This window comes from Phascolarctos cinereus, unplaced genomic scaffold, assembly GCF_003287225.1.
Source record: "Phascolarctos cinereus isolate Bilbo 61053 unplaced genomic scaffold, phaCin_HiC Scaffold_2;HRSCAF=192, whole genome shotgun sequence".
NCBI lineage: Eukaryota > Metazoa > Chordata > Mammalia > Diprotodontia > Phascolarctidae > Phascolarctos > Phascolarctos cinereus.
The window spans coordinates 124,410,342-124,426,062 of NW_027555625.1; the positions used below are offsets into that span (position 1 = coordinate 124,410,342).

General features: G+C 38.1%; 1 protein-coding gene across 1 annotated transcript in view; it reads right to left on the bottom strand.

Annotated features, from left to right (window-relative positions):
• Positions 1–15,721, bottom strand: part of GREB1 (growth regulating estrogen receptor binding 1) — a 139,430-nt gene that overhangs the window by 58,598 nt on the left and 65,111 nt on the right. Inside the window, exons 15-18 of the mRNA XM_020985304.2 lie at positions 11,679–11,871; positions 9,449–9,585; positions 4,752–5,091; positions 825–940 (exon numbers count right to left, since the gene is read on the bottom strand). Of these exons, the coding sequence (XP_020840963.1) occupies positions 825–940; positions 4,752–5,091; positions 9,449–9,585; positions 11,679–11,871 (786 nt within the window). The remainder of the gene's footprint in view (positions 1–824; positions 941–4,751; positions 5,092–9,448; positions 9,586–11,678; positions 11,872–15,721) is intronic.

Below are 15,721 nucleotides of genomic sequence, written 5' to 3' on the forward strand. Positions count from 1 at the left end.
ACTAGATAAAGTATCAGAGGCCTGAAGTCAGGAAGCCCTGTATTCAAATCTGGCCTCAAGTACTTACTAGCTGTGTGACCCTGGGCGAGTCATTTAACTTCCATTTGCTTCATTTTACTCATCTGTAAAATGGGGAGAACAGCAACACCAACCTCACAGGGTTGTTGTGAGCATCAGATGAGATATTTGTAAATTGCTTATCACAGTACCTGGAACATAGTAGGTGCTATATAAATGTTAACTATCATTGTTATTATTGTTATCATCATGACCATCATCATCATTATCATTACCTATAAAATAGCACACACTTACTAGCAACATGGTAAGCACTAGACCTGGAATCAGACTGAAAACATGAGTTTGAGTCTCTGTTCTTCAACTTCCTATCAGCATGACTTTGGGTAAGTCACTTGATCTTCATGAGCCTCAGTGTCCTCATCTATAAAATGAGGACAACAATATTTGTGGCACCTACATCAAAAGGTTGTAATGAGAATCAAAAGAAATCGTTGGTGCATAGATTTAGGGCTGAAAAGGACATTACAAGCCATTGTCCAAATGACTATTTTACAGATGAAGAAACAGGCACGGAGACATTTAAGTTACTCAATCAAACCTGCACAGCTGGTAAGGGTCTGAAGCAAGATTTGAATTCAGATCTTCCTACCTCCAAGTCCAATGCCTTAACCACTTTGCAGTGCTACATCTCCAGGGCAAATACTACATAGAAAAGCACTTTGCAACTATAAAGAGCCAAATAAATGTAAGACATTGTTATTGTGGAGAATAGGTGGAAATATAGGTTGTACTCATGTGCTCACCTCGGCAAGGATTCTCCATGGGGATCCATTCCACTAAATATTAATATGCAAGGCAAGCCCTCTAGCTCCAGGTAAGTCTGAGGCCTCCATTCTGCATCTTCAATTTTCTGCCATATCTGTCACATAAGAAAAAGCCACTTGTCAATGCCTTGAATTGGTTGTAATAACCTATATTTCTATAGTGATTTACAGTTACAAGCAAAGGTCCCACAATAACCCTGTGAGGCAGGTAAAAAAATATTATTATTCCTATTTTACAAATGAGGAAAATGAGGCCCAGACTGGTTCAACTTGACTTGTTCAAGGTTATACAAGTAGTAGACAGCACAGCTAGGATTTGAACCCAGATCCATTCACTCCAAATCTAATCTTCTTTCCACCAATAAGTCTTTGCTGCTTTGAATGAAATCATGCTAAACAATTGGTTCATCTGTAGTTTCAGATTTCTTGATTGATTATACTATCTACTTTGCCATTCTATCTTTTATTTATACAAAGGCTTATGAGATAAAGCCATGCTTGGGTCTGATTCTGGGGGAGAAAGTCTCCAGATGAATTGGTCTTTTAATTGTAATAATATGAAAACTACACGACCCAATATGTTTTGCCTTCACTACTAGAACCTTATTTCCCAAGTGTTAGAATCTGATTATTATCTAAAAAGCATCTATCACGCTGGCCTCCTTCAGAAAATCTCTTTTCTGTCATATTTTTATATGTCTGTTCTTAGCAGGTTTTAATCCACATGAAATCTCAAGGTCATTCAGAAGTAGGCACAGTACAGTTTCTAAACTTTAAAAAATGACTATAAAGAATAGATAGTATCTACTTCTGGTGTAATAACACAGTTCTTGCTACACACATTTAAAATACATACTTTTTTTTAATCTTTCATTCCCCAAGTTTGAAGTTAATATTTTTCTTTATAAAAAGGCAGACATGCATACCTCTACACAAGATAATAATGTCATCCAAATTAGCAGCCACCTACAAATTCAAAACTTAAATGAAATTAGATTGAACCTGAGAAAAAAATGATTGGACCAAGCAAAATATTTTAAGGAATCCTGGCATGCCTGCAAATATATATATCTTGCCCTGGATGTCTTGTGATTTTATTTTCTTGTGTGGGTTTTTGTTTTTAGGGTGGGAATAGTGGAAGGGGAACACTGAACCCATGATTTCACTGGACAAAGGGAATTTCCGATATGGAAATGTCTTAGGTATTATATACCAATGTACCACAATATAGCAATGTCTTAGATTCAACTTCTCAGAGAATCATCTAAGGCACTGAGATATTAAGTGGTTTGCTTATGAGCACACAGCTAATATGAGTGAAAGACAGTAAGTATTCAACATGACTCTACTATCTACTCTGCCATGCTGCAGAATCAGCTGATATACTGATGCACATGGTTAGTGGATTCATCGGAGGCATGGGTAGTTGGTAATGGTTCCACAGCCAAGCCAATATAAAAAGTCTCAAGTAAAATGTCCCAGAGATTTGTGCATTTGTGTATTTGCATATATACAGATACAAGAAGGAAAGGAAGGAAGGAAGGAAGGAAGGAAGGAAGGAAGGAAGGAAGGAAGGAAGGAAGGAAGGAAGGAGGAAGGAAGGAAGAAGGGAGGGAGGAAGGAAGGAAGGGAGGCAGGGAGGGAGGGAGAGAGGGAAGAGAGGGAATGAAGGGAAGAAGGAAAGAAAGGAAGAAAGGGAGGAAGGAAGGAAAGAAAGAAAGGGAGAAAGGAAGATTAAGAAAGGAAGGAGGGAAGGGAGGGAAGAAAGGGAGGGAAGGGAGGGAGGAAGGGAGGGAGGAAGAAAGGAAGGAAAGGAAGGAAGGGAGGAGAGAGAGAGAGAGAGAGAGAGAAAGAAAGAAAGAAAGAAAGAAAGAAAGAAAGAAAGAAAGAAAGAAAGAAAGAAAGAAAGAAAGAAAGAAAGAAAGAAAGAAAGAGATGAATCAATTTCTACTCAAGTCCTTCTCTAAAGCCTCATTACAGCACTCTCTGGCAGGTCCTATCAACAAGGTTTCTAGCATGGATCCAGTCACTGATCAAGGCTAGCAAAATACAAAGAAATTCATCACCAATAGGTTGATAACAAAGGGATGATTTTTTTCAACCACAGAAACACATGAAATTATCTACCAAAATCTAGCTTGTGACCCAGGGAAGTTCACTTAAATGCTGCCAGCCTCATCTAGAAACAGGGATACCAATATCACCCACCTCAGGGCTATAGTGAGGAACAAATGAGATCACATCTGTAAAGTGCTTTCCAGACCTTAAAGCATTATATAAATGCTAAAGCTATTATTATTAACATAATATTATATTATATTATTATAATACATAATATTATTAACAAAAATAATATGGCATGGAAAGTACTAAGGACTGGCACTGGTAGGGACAGACATGTGGAGGGAGGTATATCCAAACAGATAACCACTCAATCAATAACACTCGCAGATTATGACTTTCACTAGTTCAGGGAAAATCCCCCATACAGAAAATCAAGGATACTTGAATTACTGAAATTAGTAATATATTAGCAAGTTTAACCTTGGCGTTAAAATTTCACCAATTCCTTTCATCATCAACTCCAATTTTATTTTTGTTACACTTTTATTTTTGGCACATTTTTCACAGATTAACATTAGGGCTTTGTTTAGATACCACTTCGGATTACATCTGAACAATTCTAATCATGGATAACCTTAGCTTTCTGGAGCAATGTGCATTCTCATACATGGTTTAGCAGTATATACAGAGCATTCCATGCTGACATCATAAACACTGCTCCCTTTCCTAGGTTTTGTGTTGAAAGTCAAAAGGGACCTCTTCTCTATTCTGGAGACACATCTGAGTTCTTGTCCCCCAACCTCCACCCTAAGTTCTGCCCAAGTATTCACCAATGAAAGTAAGTTCATGGACTCTTCCCCATTTCTCAGTTTCATCTGCAAAATAAGAGGGTTTGACTATGAGTATCTGGAGGTGAGGGATAATCTATTCGTTTATTTAATAAATAAGCATTTATTAAGCACCTGCTATGTATACAGCTAGACGACTCGGTGGATAGAATGTTGGGCCTGGAATCAGGAAGATCTGAGTTCAAATCAGGCCTCAATCACTAGCTGTGTGACCCGGGGTGAGTCACTCAACATCTGTTTGCCTTAATCCACTGGAGAAGGAAATGGCAAATCTCTCCAGTATAAATTTTCCAAGAGAATCCCATGGATAGTATAGTCTACAAAGTAATGAAAAATTGGATACAACTGAACAACTGAACAACAGCAATGTACACTATGCTTGGTATTGGGGATACAGAAACACAAACAAAAACAGTTTCTGCCCTCAAATAGCTTACATTTTAATAGAGGAAACAACATGTATGCAGAGAAGTAGCTACAAAATACATACTACAATAATACATTCTTGATCAGGCCCTGATTGTACTAGTTGGACCCTGAGCTCTCTTCCATCTCTTAAATGGAAGGCATAATCCTTCTGTGAGCAGCTGCCCTCCCCTTAAGGAAGCTCTGGATTATAGGATAATAAGATTTAATATAATTAAGGACTTTAGACAGAATATAGTCCAACCCTTTCATTGTACAGAGAAGAAAACTAAGGGCCAGAGAGAAGAAGTGAATTAGTTGTCCAAGGACACACAAACAGTAAATACGGTGGCTACGGTGTGATCCCAGGTCTTCTAAACAAATCTCATACTGTTTCCTCAGCCTCACACTGACCCAAAGGTGGCTCAAGACAGAAAGAGAATTCTCATCAAATTGACAGAAAGCCATGAACACATGAGATAAAAGCAAGAGGACTAGACAATGGGCTAGCGACCCACACTAACAGAATTTCATCCATATAAGTCTCCTCGTGGAAGGAAGGTGGGAAAGGAGTCTAACATTGGCTTACCTTTAGTTGTTCCACAAAGTGTTTCCCAATGGTGATGGCAGAATTGGGGTTCCCCAAGATGATCTCAAAGTGATCTTCTAGGGCTAGTCTTTCCCTCACGTGATAGAGCCGCTCATAAGCCACAGCAGCCAGGGGGATGCAAGGAATCCGGAGCACCACCATGAGCCCATGCCCGCAGGCACACTGCTTAGATGAATTGATGAGGTTCTGGGTGATCTCCAGGGTTTCCACAGATGTGTAGCTCTTCATCTGCGACAGGCCGCTGACGGCCATCATAGCCGCAGAGTAATGCTGCACAAGGACAAACGTCCTTATCACTGCACTATGCAATCTAGGAAACCTGAAGACAGGAAAACAATACGGTGACCTAAGGAGCAGAAAGGCTGGGGTCACAGCACCCTACCCCCTCCTCAGCCATTTTACTAAACAATCTGCAACTCATTTAATGTGGTTCTGAAAAGGGGAGTGAATCCTGTCTATGGCGTAAGAAGGCAAAAATGGCTTCCCAAAGTCCATGCTTCACTCCCACTCTGAGGCTGTCTACAGGCCATAGCTAAAAGCATAAGCCAGAGTCTCTGGGTTAGCATTAAACTGGCTCATTACCCTGTGGTGGTTGAGATGTGTGTTTTAGGAGAGAGTAGGCAGCCTTTACTAAGGCAAAGCCTTGAGGCTTCAGTAAGTTGATTTACTCAGGTTTCTTTTCCCACGTGTCTTTCTTCTGCCTTGTGCTAGTGAGTCTTATGCCATGGACCATCCTGTAAGTTGCTAGAAGATTAACAGATAGATCACCAAAGGAGTGGCCAGTTATGACTGTGTCCTTCTGAGCCCTTGCCTAGCCATTCGGCATGTCTGTGTTAGGGTCACAGTAGCCTGACACTGGGCATAGAGGGAACAGATACACAACATATACCCACATGAGGCTTCTCTAAAACAAGATATACCCACGTACTACTCTGCACAAAAGCACAAGTGAACCATACTGTGTACTTTGTGCAAGCAACAACAATAATAATAATAATAACATCTGACCACTATTCAACAGTGGTTTTCCCACTTCATGGCATCTACCCCCATCACATTCTTTACAAGGGGATTATCCACTAAGTGAGGGTTGGATGATATAGTGTAAGAGACCCCTTCTGATTCCAGGAATCTGTGTTGGACCTAATGACAGACAGTCCTAAGGCTAAAATGCTGTTGCAAATTTCGACTCAATTACCTCTATGGTTCATAGTCTAACAGTCCTGGACCCAAGTTGTACTTTGGTATCTATTTCTGGAACACCAGCAAACCTAGCAATCTAGCAGGGCTGTGAGTAACAACGGCCAATTGGAGACCATACTGCATCCTACATTTACTTCTTTCTCTGTTTGAAAATGCTATTGCTATTCCAAAGGGAGTTTCCCAGGCCAAAGTCTCCTGAGAAGACAGTAAGGTGTCATGACAAGAACATGTGACTAAGAAACTCAGGTCCTGCTGGCAGCTCTGCTACATTGCCTGAACCTCTCCATCACCCTACCCCCCCCATATCACAAATATTTATGCACCTATTGAATATCTTGGTCTCTCCAGGATACAGCATCAGGCTTTATGCTGAATAGATACATAATCAATTTTTGTTGACTGAAAAGTTTATTGAATAATTTGGTTAAGTTGCTGTGACCTCAATCGAGACACTTCATTCACCTTTCTAGGTATGTTTCTTCTTATATAAAATGAAAAGATGGAAGGGTTGGGCCAGGTGATCTCACCTTATTCTAAGGCACTACACCAGCTAGACTATAAACTCCATAAGGACAGGAACTGTGTCTTAACTTTGTATTCTCCTCCAGCAGCAGGCACAGAGTTCTATAAACAGTTGCTGTTTAATAAACCTTTGTTGACCAATTCTTTGTAAATACTTCTTCCCTTCTGGCTGTGAAATATACAAATTATCGTCATGGGGAGGAAAGGGGGAGAAAACCCTTTCCTACCTCCATGCTTATTGAAGAGAAAAGCAAAGCAGGATGAAAGCAGTCTGCCAATACAACCATAAACTCACAGATGGCCATCAGTATGTTTGTGATAGCCCTGACTATCTCACAAGCTTGTTGTGAGGATCAGAAGCGATCACAAATACAAGTGCTTTATAAACTATAAAGCATTATGTCAATGACAGATGTTAGTGTTTATTTATTTATGACCATCCTAGACTACAGAAAAAGTAGCCCCTTGGAGCAAAGAAGGGACATGTTTCAGATACCAAAAGAATGAAAGAATGACATCTTAGGAAGAAGTTATATGAGACAAAATTAGTTTCAGCAAGACCTACTTCTCCCTTTCAGTGTTCTCCCCAATCCTCTGATGACTCTCTTGGTTTTATACTATTGCTACAATTCCTTTATCTACCCCTGTGCCTACACTTGATTCTTGGCTTTTACTGTGAGCTCTGGTTTGCTTCTGCACTAGATCTGATGACACGAACTTTGTTCTCATTTTCCTAAACAAGTTTTTTTCCCCCTTCAACCCTATTAATTAGCCTTTCATTGCCAGTACTTGAGGACCCATGCCTATAATTTAACAATAACAAGGAGATGGCAGGTATCTTTGCTCAAAAGATCAAATACACAAGAATAAGCAAACCGTTCACCAACTAGGCATTATTCATCTTCTCTTCTCACAAAGTCCTAAATACAAGTCTTTACAAATAGTAGGTCTTAAATAAATGTTTATTCATTATGAAGGAAAACAACTATGAAAGACTTAAGAACTATGAAAAATGCAATGCCAATACCACTCCAAAAAACTCAAGGTGAGTCATAATTTCCGCCTCTTGACCAAGAAGTGATGGATGAGGCCCATAAACAATGAGACCTAAGTTTTCAGACATGACCAATATGTAATTTACATTGCTTGACTATACTTATTTGTTACAAAGATGAGGTTTTTTTGAGGGGAAAGGAGTTATTAGAATAAAGAAAAGGTGAGGAAGGGGAGGTTAATGATAGTGACACCAAAAAAGACAGAAAGAAAAAGTATCAATAAAATATTAAAAGCAAAAGTACAAAGAAGGGAGCAGAAGAAAAACTGAAAGAAGATAAAGACAAGCAGAGAAATATCACAAATTTGATGTTATGTCATATATAAATATGTGCACATAGGCACACATATGCTTAAAGTCTATGCATAACAGATTCATGGATGCAATCTTCTTTTATTCTTTTTTTAAGAAAATGTCCTAGTTTATTAATGTGTGTCAAATACATAATTTTTAAATAATAAAAAAATTCTGAGTGTATATAAAGATTGAATGTTCAAGTGACAAAGCTTTGAGCCTTTAATGTCATGCAAACATATCATAACACATAACCAGGAAAAGCCTTTAACATCCATACAATGAAACAACTGAATGGAATGTTCCAAGAAATTAATTAATAACCTATCCACATTTTAGCTTTGCTGTTTATATTCAATCACAGACTTTCAGAGTTGGAAGGGACATAGGAGCATTAGATTTAGAAATTGAAGGGACTTTTCAGAACTTCTTGTTTAAAACCAATACGTAATACAAATTTGATCAAATTATCTCCTGACTCAAAAAATCTTCTGTACCTTTATTGCCTTTAGGAGCCTGGTATTTAAAGCCCTCCAGAGTCAGGCTCCCACTTACCTCTCTAAAATTGTTTCCTGTTATTCCTCTTCAAATGCCCTCCATTCCAGTCAAACGCTCCAGCTAATTTTTCCCTACACATGTCATCGAATATCTCAGCTCCATGCCTTCACATCAATAGATCTTGACATCTGGAATGTGCCATTTCCTATTCATCTCCACATTCCAAAATTCTTAGCTACCTTCAAAGCACAACTTAGGTGCCAACTCACACGTGCCACTTTCTTGATCTCTTCTGTCTCCCAGTTGTTAGGACTCTTACATCCCTTTGAAATTGTGGTTTATTACTTTTGCTTCGTATTTAATTACTTGCATACTTGAGAAGCAATTTTACTTAGTGAATAGAGGGCCAGGTGTGAAGTCAGAAAAGTCCTGAATACAAGTCATGCTTCTGACACATACTAACTGTGTGAACATGGGCAAATCACTTAACATCCCAGTACCCAAGCTACTCTCTGAGACTGTTAGTTCCTTATGAGTTGCTAAGTTACATCAATGAAGGGAATGTCTATTCTAGGATGCCAATAAAATCATAGCTTTAAACCCAAATAAGACTTGTTTACCTATTATATCCCCTGAGTAGAATGTAAAGTCCTTTCACACCAGAACTGTTACATGTTTTGTTTGTCTCCAACACCTAGCACAATGCTATACATATAGTGCTTGTGTATGACTGAGTCATTATTATCAAAAATATCTGAGTCATTTTTATTAAAACTGAGGTCCAGAGATTAAGTGACTACCAAGGTCAGACAGGTACTATATAAGAAACGCTGGATTCAAAAATCAAGTCTTCTAAGGTCAAAATCCAGTGTTCTTTCCATTATAGCATGCTGCTGTATACCTTAAAAGTCTCTTAATCAAAATTGCTTCCCAAAAAATGAATATTCTTTATAATATTTTTAAAGTGTTTGCCCAACATCAGCTTGTACACTGCCAGTGATGGGGATAGCACAATCTATTTACTATATAGCTGTAATTCTTAGAAATAGTTCCTAATATCGTTTATACAATTTTTAATCACCATCCACGATTTTTTTTAAAGTACCTTTTTCCTAATGCCATGACCATTGCTTCAAAAGAGCTATCATATCGGAGCAAAGGGAGGCTGTGTCCAGAAAGAGTAGATTCAATAAATTCTGAGAGTCCAAAGTATTTTTTGTTTTCCTGATATAAGTCCATTCCCTGAAACAAACCAAATCATTAGTAACTGAGACATATCACTCATGGAAACAATGGATCTTGACTGGACTACCATTTGTCATGGAATTATTAATGAGTTTGGACGTTTGCCCAACAAATACCAGCTACCGAGTTCCCAATACACATTTTCACTGCCTCCTTTCTGCAATAAAAGCAAGGAGAGTGTCAAATGGAGTATAGGGCCACTTTGGTATAATACAATCATATTATGATTAGCATGGCTATGGTATGGAGAGTCAGGGTGGCATGGAGGACAGAAAATGCAGAATTTGAGAGGAATAATAAGAAGAAAGCAAGATTTATGGCAGTGCTGTGGCAAGAGAGAGTAAAAGGTAAGTCAACCACATAGGAATTATTAACTCCACAATTGGGTAAGGGAGAAACAATCAAGATTTTATGATGATAAGTCAATTAGCGAATAGCCCTTCTATACCTGAAGTTATAGGGCAATGTTCTCACACCATTTTTCTAAGACTACCCACACTGAGTGGCAACAAAATTAAGGTTATTCTTATTCTTTTGTACCCATCAGGATCACCAGACTCCTGCATGAAAAGTATATATTTATTTTTATCATGCAATTTGTCTTAAGAAAGGCCTTTTCACAACCATTCATTTTACTTAAGATGGCTTTAAGCTGGTTTTAGAAATATGTCAATTGACCACATTGCTTTAAGCTGCTATGGAAATCTAAATTCATTACAATTCTAGTGGTCCAATGATGCAGAAATGTAATGGACTCAAGATACACATATTTTTACACATAGTCAATGTAGGAATTTGTTACAGGTTTGTTACAAAGGATTTTTTTTCCTTTTTTCCCCCAATGGGTTAGAAAGGAGGGGAAAGAGAAAATGAAAACTCACTAAATGAAAAAATTAATTTTAAAAAGAAATCTAGGTTTATGATGAAGAAATTTCTCTATAGAACTGCTAACATGTCCTAAACAATTTATTTACTTTAACATCAGTCCTAAAAATAACCCACATTTACAACTTTACGAAAATACATGCAATGTACAGTAAAAACCTAATTTCCAGACTTAGTCAGAGCTCTTAAGTAATTAGAAATATTTCTGTATTCTGTTTTAATGAAAAGAATGCAGATGATAATCAGTAAATGGGCTGACATCAAGGCTTCAAAATGTTTTCTAAGACGAACAACCACATCATTCATGATACAGCAATACAACCAACCCTGGCCTTGGATTCAAGCAGCTTGAGTTTGAATCCCCATTCAAACAGGTACTAGCTGTGCAAATGCTGAGTAAGTAATTCAACTTCTTTGATCCTTAATGCTTCATCTGTAAAATTACAGGGTAATAATAGAGCTATTGTGATTCTCAAATAAGACAAGGGATGCAAAGCACTTTGCAAACTATAAAGTAACACAGAAATGTGAGTTATCATATTCTTGTTTTTGTGAGCTCCTGCACCTTCTATATACATGCCTGTACACTGAGAACTAAAGTTTATATCAAGATGACCTAAGGCCATGGCAAGATACTAGATTACCAGATGTTCAATTAATCAACTCTACTAGATTCAGCCTACCATGATAAAAAAGAAATATTTTAGGAAGGTTTTCAAAAAGTTGAAAAAGATAGGGTGAGAGGTAAGCTCTACTGGTCTATAAGCTCCCTCAAGCCAGAGACCATGTATACCCCTTTGTACCTAATATTCTGCTTTGACAGAGCAGTATCAAAAATTTTTAGAATTGGAAAGGACTCTAGCTGCTGAGGCCAATCCCTTCCTTTTATATATAAGGAAAATTAAGCCCCAAGAGATTAAGTTATTTCCTTAAGTAGGAGAATGGAGATGTGAACCCAGATCTTCTGAATCCAAAGTCAGTGTTCTGGATACTATGCCATACCTCTACCCAATAAACACTGGTTAAATGAATGAATTAATAAATGAATATTCCATGAGATTTAGGAAATCCAATTAATCACTACTACCATCACCATGGCACTCCTGAAGTGTTCTGGTTATTTGATGCTCTACCATATAATTTCTCCAGGCTCCAGTATAAATACTTTAAGAATCATAAAATTACCCCAGAAATGTGTTTCTTACATTACTGTAGGAAGCAGGCCAATGGATCTCATTGTAAGGACTGATCAGGGTATGCTGAGTCTGTAAAGCATATGGGAAAGAGGTCACATGGAGGGTCACAATGTTGGGTGCCTCTTTCACCTCTCTGCAGTTGAGTAGTCGATCAACAAGTCCTACTGATGGCTCAGTTTGAGGATAGAGGTTATGAACAGCACTGTTGGTATTGGGAAAGAAGAGGAAAAGAAGAAACAACAGGGATATTTTTAATATTACCAAACAAAAATGTCGAGGTACCTGGTCACTCAAAAAATACAGTGAGATTTTCCTCATTAGTCTCAAATCCCACTCATTTACTTTCTCAACATCTTCTCTAAAAAGTCTCAAAAAAGCTAAGAGTAGCAAACTCAATGATAAAGTAAAAGTACTTACCCTAAATTGAGGCAAAATTATAACACTGTTCCCTAGCCAACCATCTAAGAGGCTCTCTCTGCCCCAAAACTGTGCCCCCTTCATCAAATAAGTCAAAAGCCAGCTACATCTGCATCTAAGGTCATTTTGACTGAGTTGAGTTATCTAGGTAAATGACTAAGTCAATTAGTCACTGTAAAATGGGGGTAGCCATACTGATCTATGGGAGAGGTGGGCTGTGGGGGGGGGGGGAGAAGGCAGCTGACACATGGTGGCAAAGTCTAGAGAGTAAAGAAGGGCCCAGTAGGGACTAGTAAATGATCTACTTCTACCCCGAAGTAAAGGGAGCTAGGTTGATGAAAACTGAATAACAAAAATTGTCTCAATATTCTTAAGTATTAACTTTTGAGAAATAGCAACATAATTTTAAGTTCATTGTTTCTCTTCTCTCTGCTTCTGCATTTCTCTGTATCTTTGTCTCTCTCCCTTTTTCTTTCCCCCTTTTCCCCCCTTCCTCTCCCTTCCCTTGTCTTTCTTTTAAATTATTCCTTAGTAAAAGTAGAGTATTAGACAATCAGTTAACAGGTATTTGTTGAGACTTATTCTGTGCTAAGCGCTGACTACTGGGATTGCTCCTCAAAGCCTTGGCCTGGAGAAGGGTGCTTGCTGAATAACCTCATTCTAAGACTGACTTGCCCAGGTCACACAGGTAGTAAATACCTGAAGCAAGATTAGAACTCAAGTCTTCCTGCTTCCAAGTTCATTACTCTGCAACTTCACCCAGCTTCCTCTGGCACTTAATGAATACTAGTTGTTTGTGTACCCTGAGAGTAAAGGTATTCAAACAAAGGTAAGATGACCACTAATCAGAGAGGCTAAAGACAAAATTCCTATCTGAGGTGAGAAATGAACCAGATTATCTTTGAGGTGTGCACGCATGCGTGTGCGGGCACACACACACCAGGTCTTCTGAAAATAGCATTTTAAAAACTGCAAAGCACACATCTGTGATATGTATAAGTCACATATATACATATACGTTTGTGTATGTATGTACGTAGGTGTTCGTATATATGTACACATGTGTATATATGTATATATGTGTACATGTGTGTATGTATATATATATATATATACTTATAAAAGCTCATTTTGAGCCCCATAGCAAATAGATAACACAAGTATTATCATGACCACTGTACATATTGGGAATTGGAAGCTCAGTCAGATTAAGTGACTTGCTCATAGTCATATAGTTAATAAAAGTCAAAGGCAGGATTTGAACCCATCTCAATGTCAACAAGTCTAGCATTATTGATTATACTTTACTACCTCTTGGTCCCTTCCAAATGAAGCCACAGAATCAGAGTTGGAAGGAACCTCAGAGATCATCTAGTGTGAGGGCTAATAGCCTAGGGTCCATGGATGGATTTCAGGGAGTCTGTGAATTTGGATGGGAGAAAAATGACATTTTTATTTTCATTAACCTCTAACTGAAAATTTAGCCATTCCTTCCATTATGAATGTAGGCAATAAACATTCTGCAAAGGGGTCCACAGGCCTTACTAGACTATCAAAGAGCTTCTTGATTTAAAAAAAAAAAAAAGGTTAAAGACACCCACACTAGCCTAATTTCTACAATGTCCCTGAAAAGTGGACATCCATGCTCTCCTTTGGGACTTCCACTGAGAAGGAATCCATTTATACCTCCCAAGGCAGCCCATTCTACTATGGGCTCGCTCAACTGATTAGGAGGACTTTGACAAGTTTGATTGAATAAGATGCTGAATAGTTGTTCTCCACATTCTCTGAGAATATAACATGACAACAGGGCCTAAAAGAGAAGGGACTTGGGTTACACATATGAATGGACTTCTGCCCATCAAGGAATAAAATGCTAGGATAGTTTACCAAAAAGGGTGAATGTGGAATAGTTTCTCAGTCCCGGTGAACCAAAAGGAAGCTCTATTCATTTGTCCTGACAAAGCAGGCTAGGACAGGAAAGAGGTTATCTCTAAAAGGGCCCTGACAGTTCTAAGGTTTATGAATTGGACTTTATGACCCTCTGGTTCCAGGAATGAGAAGTGATGGAATGCTGACAGAACTAGAGATGATCCCTAAGCATCTGAGGGGCTAAGGGCCTAGGAAAAAATCTTGACTCAGTCATAATAAATAAAATAAATATTTTACAAATTTACAACTATTCACAAGTATTTGCAACAAATACAATAAAATAGACATTTATTGAGGACCTATTAGGTGCCATTGACTCAGTCTACTGTTTAGCTAATCTCATATTTCCCTAAAAGGTAAGATCAACATTAAAATATTACCTATAATGAAAGTATAATCTCAAGCTAAATTCTCCCTGATCCCACAATATGTTTCTGATCTGTATGAATGTGTGTAAAGGGAATACAAAGTAATCTGAATAAGTCCATCTAAGCAAAATTTAATTAGGAAGGTAAATCTGTTCCAAAACCATAATTAATTATACAATATATTTCTATGCCTGATATAAAATAATTTTTTGACTCTACCACTCTACTACTACTCCATCAGAATGGAAAGCTGAGTTGACTATATTTAGAGGACTGTGACCTTTTAGAAAGCAGGAACTGTTTTTAAAACTTTGTATGTAACTCTACAAATTTGTAAAGATATAGGTACCCTACAGGTATGAAATTAAAAACCTGATAAACTCTATAACTAACCATATAAAGGCAAACCAGGAAGAAATCCTGTGAAGGAGTATGGAGAGGCTTGCCTTAGATAGGAGGGGGGAAAAACAGAGACGTTTCAAACTGAGAGCCACTGAACCACTAATAAATACTCTTATCCATGGATTTGTGGTGGTGATACTCGTTGGCATTCAGTTGCTTCAGTCATGTCTCTTCATGACCCCATCTGGGGTATTCTTGACATTACTAGAGTGATTTGCCATTTCCTTCTCCAGCTCATTTTACACATGAAGAAACTAAGGCAAACAGAGTTAAGTGACTTACCCAGGGTCACACAGCTAGCAAGTATCTGAGACTGGATTTGAACTCAGGTCTTCCTGACTCCAGTCCTGGCACTGCACCACCTAGCTGCTATCTACGGATTACATAGAATGGAAAAAACACCTAATCTTTTCTATTTGTGTTAATGTTCTTCTCAACTAAACTGTGAACTGTGTAAGGACAGTGACTATCTCTCTGTAGTTAAAAGATGATATTTATATGCTGTTTTAAGCTTTTATAAAACACTTTAGATCAATTATCTCATTAGATCCTCACAACTATTCTATAAAAGAGGTTCTCTAGACGTTATTCCTAATTTACAGATGAGAAAACCAAAATCCCAAACACCTAGCATGTAGGTGACGACTACTCCATGGTCACATATCTAATGTAAGAAGAAGGACTAGAACCCAGGTCTCTATTGATTCCCAAATTCAACCCTCTTTCTATAACACTATTAAACTAGAAACTCCCTAAAGGCAAGGACTATCTCTCCCAGATTAGAAGTTCAAAGGCAACAGCTTTTTTTTCCCCCATAGTATGAACCTTGAGACTTGACTGTCATCCATCAAAGAAAGCTTCCTATTGGACTGCGAATTCCATGAGGTCATAAACTACTTATTCCCCCATCAGAATGTCATTTTGTGATCGCAA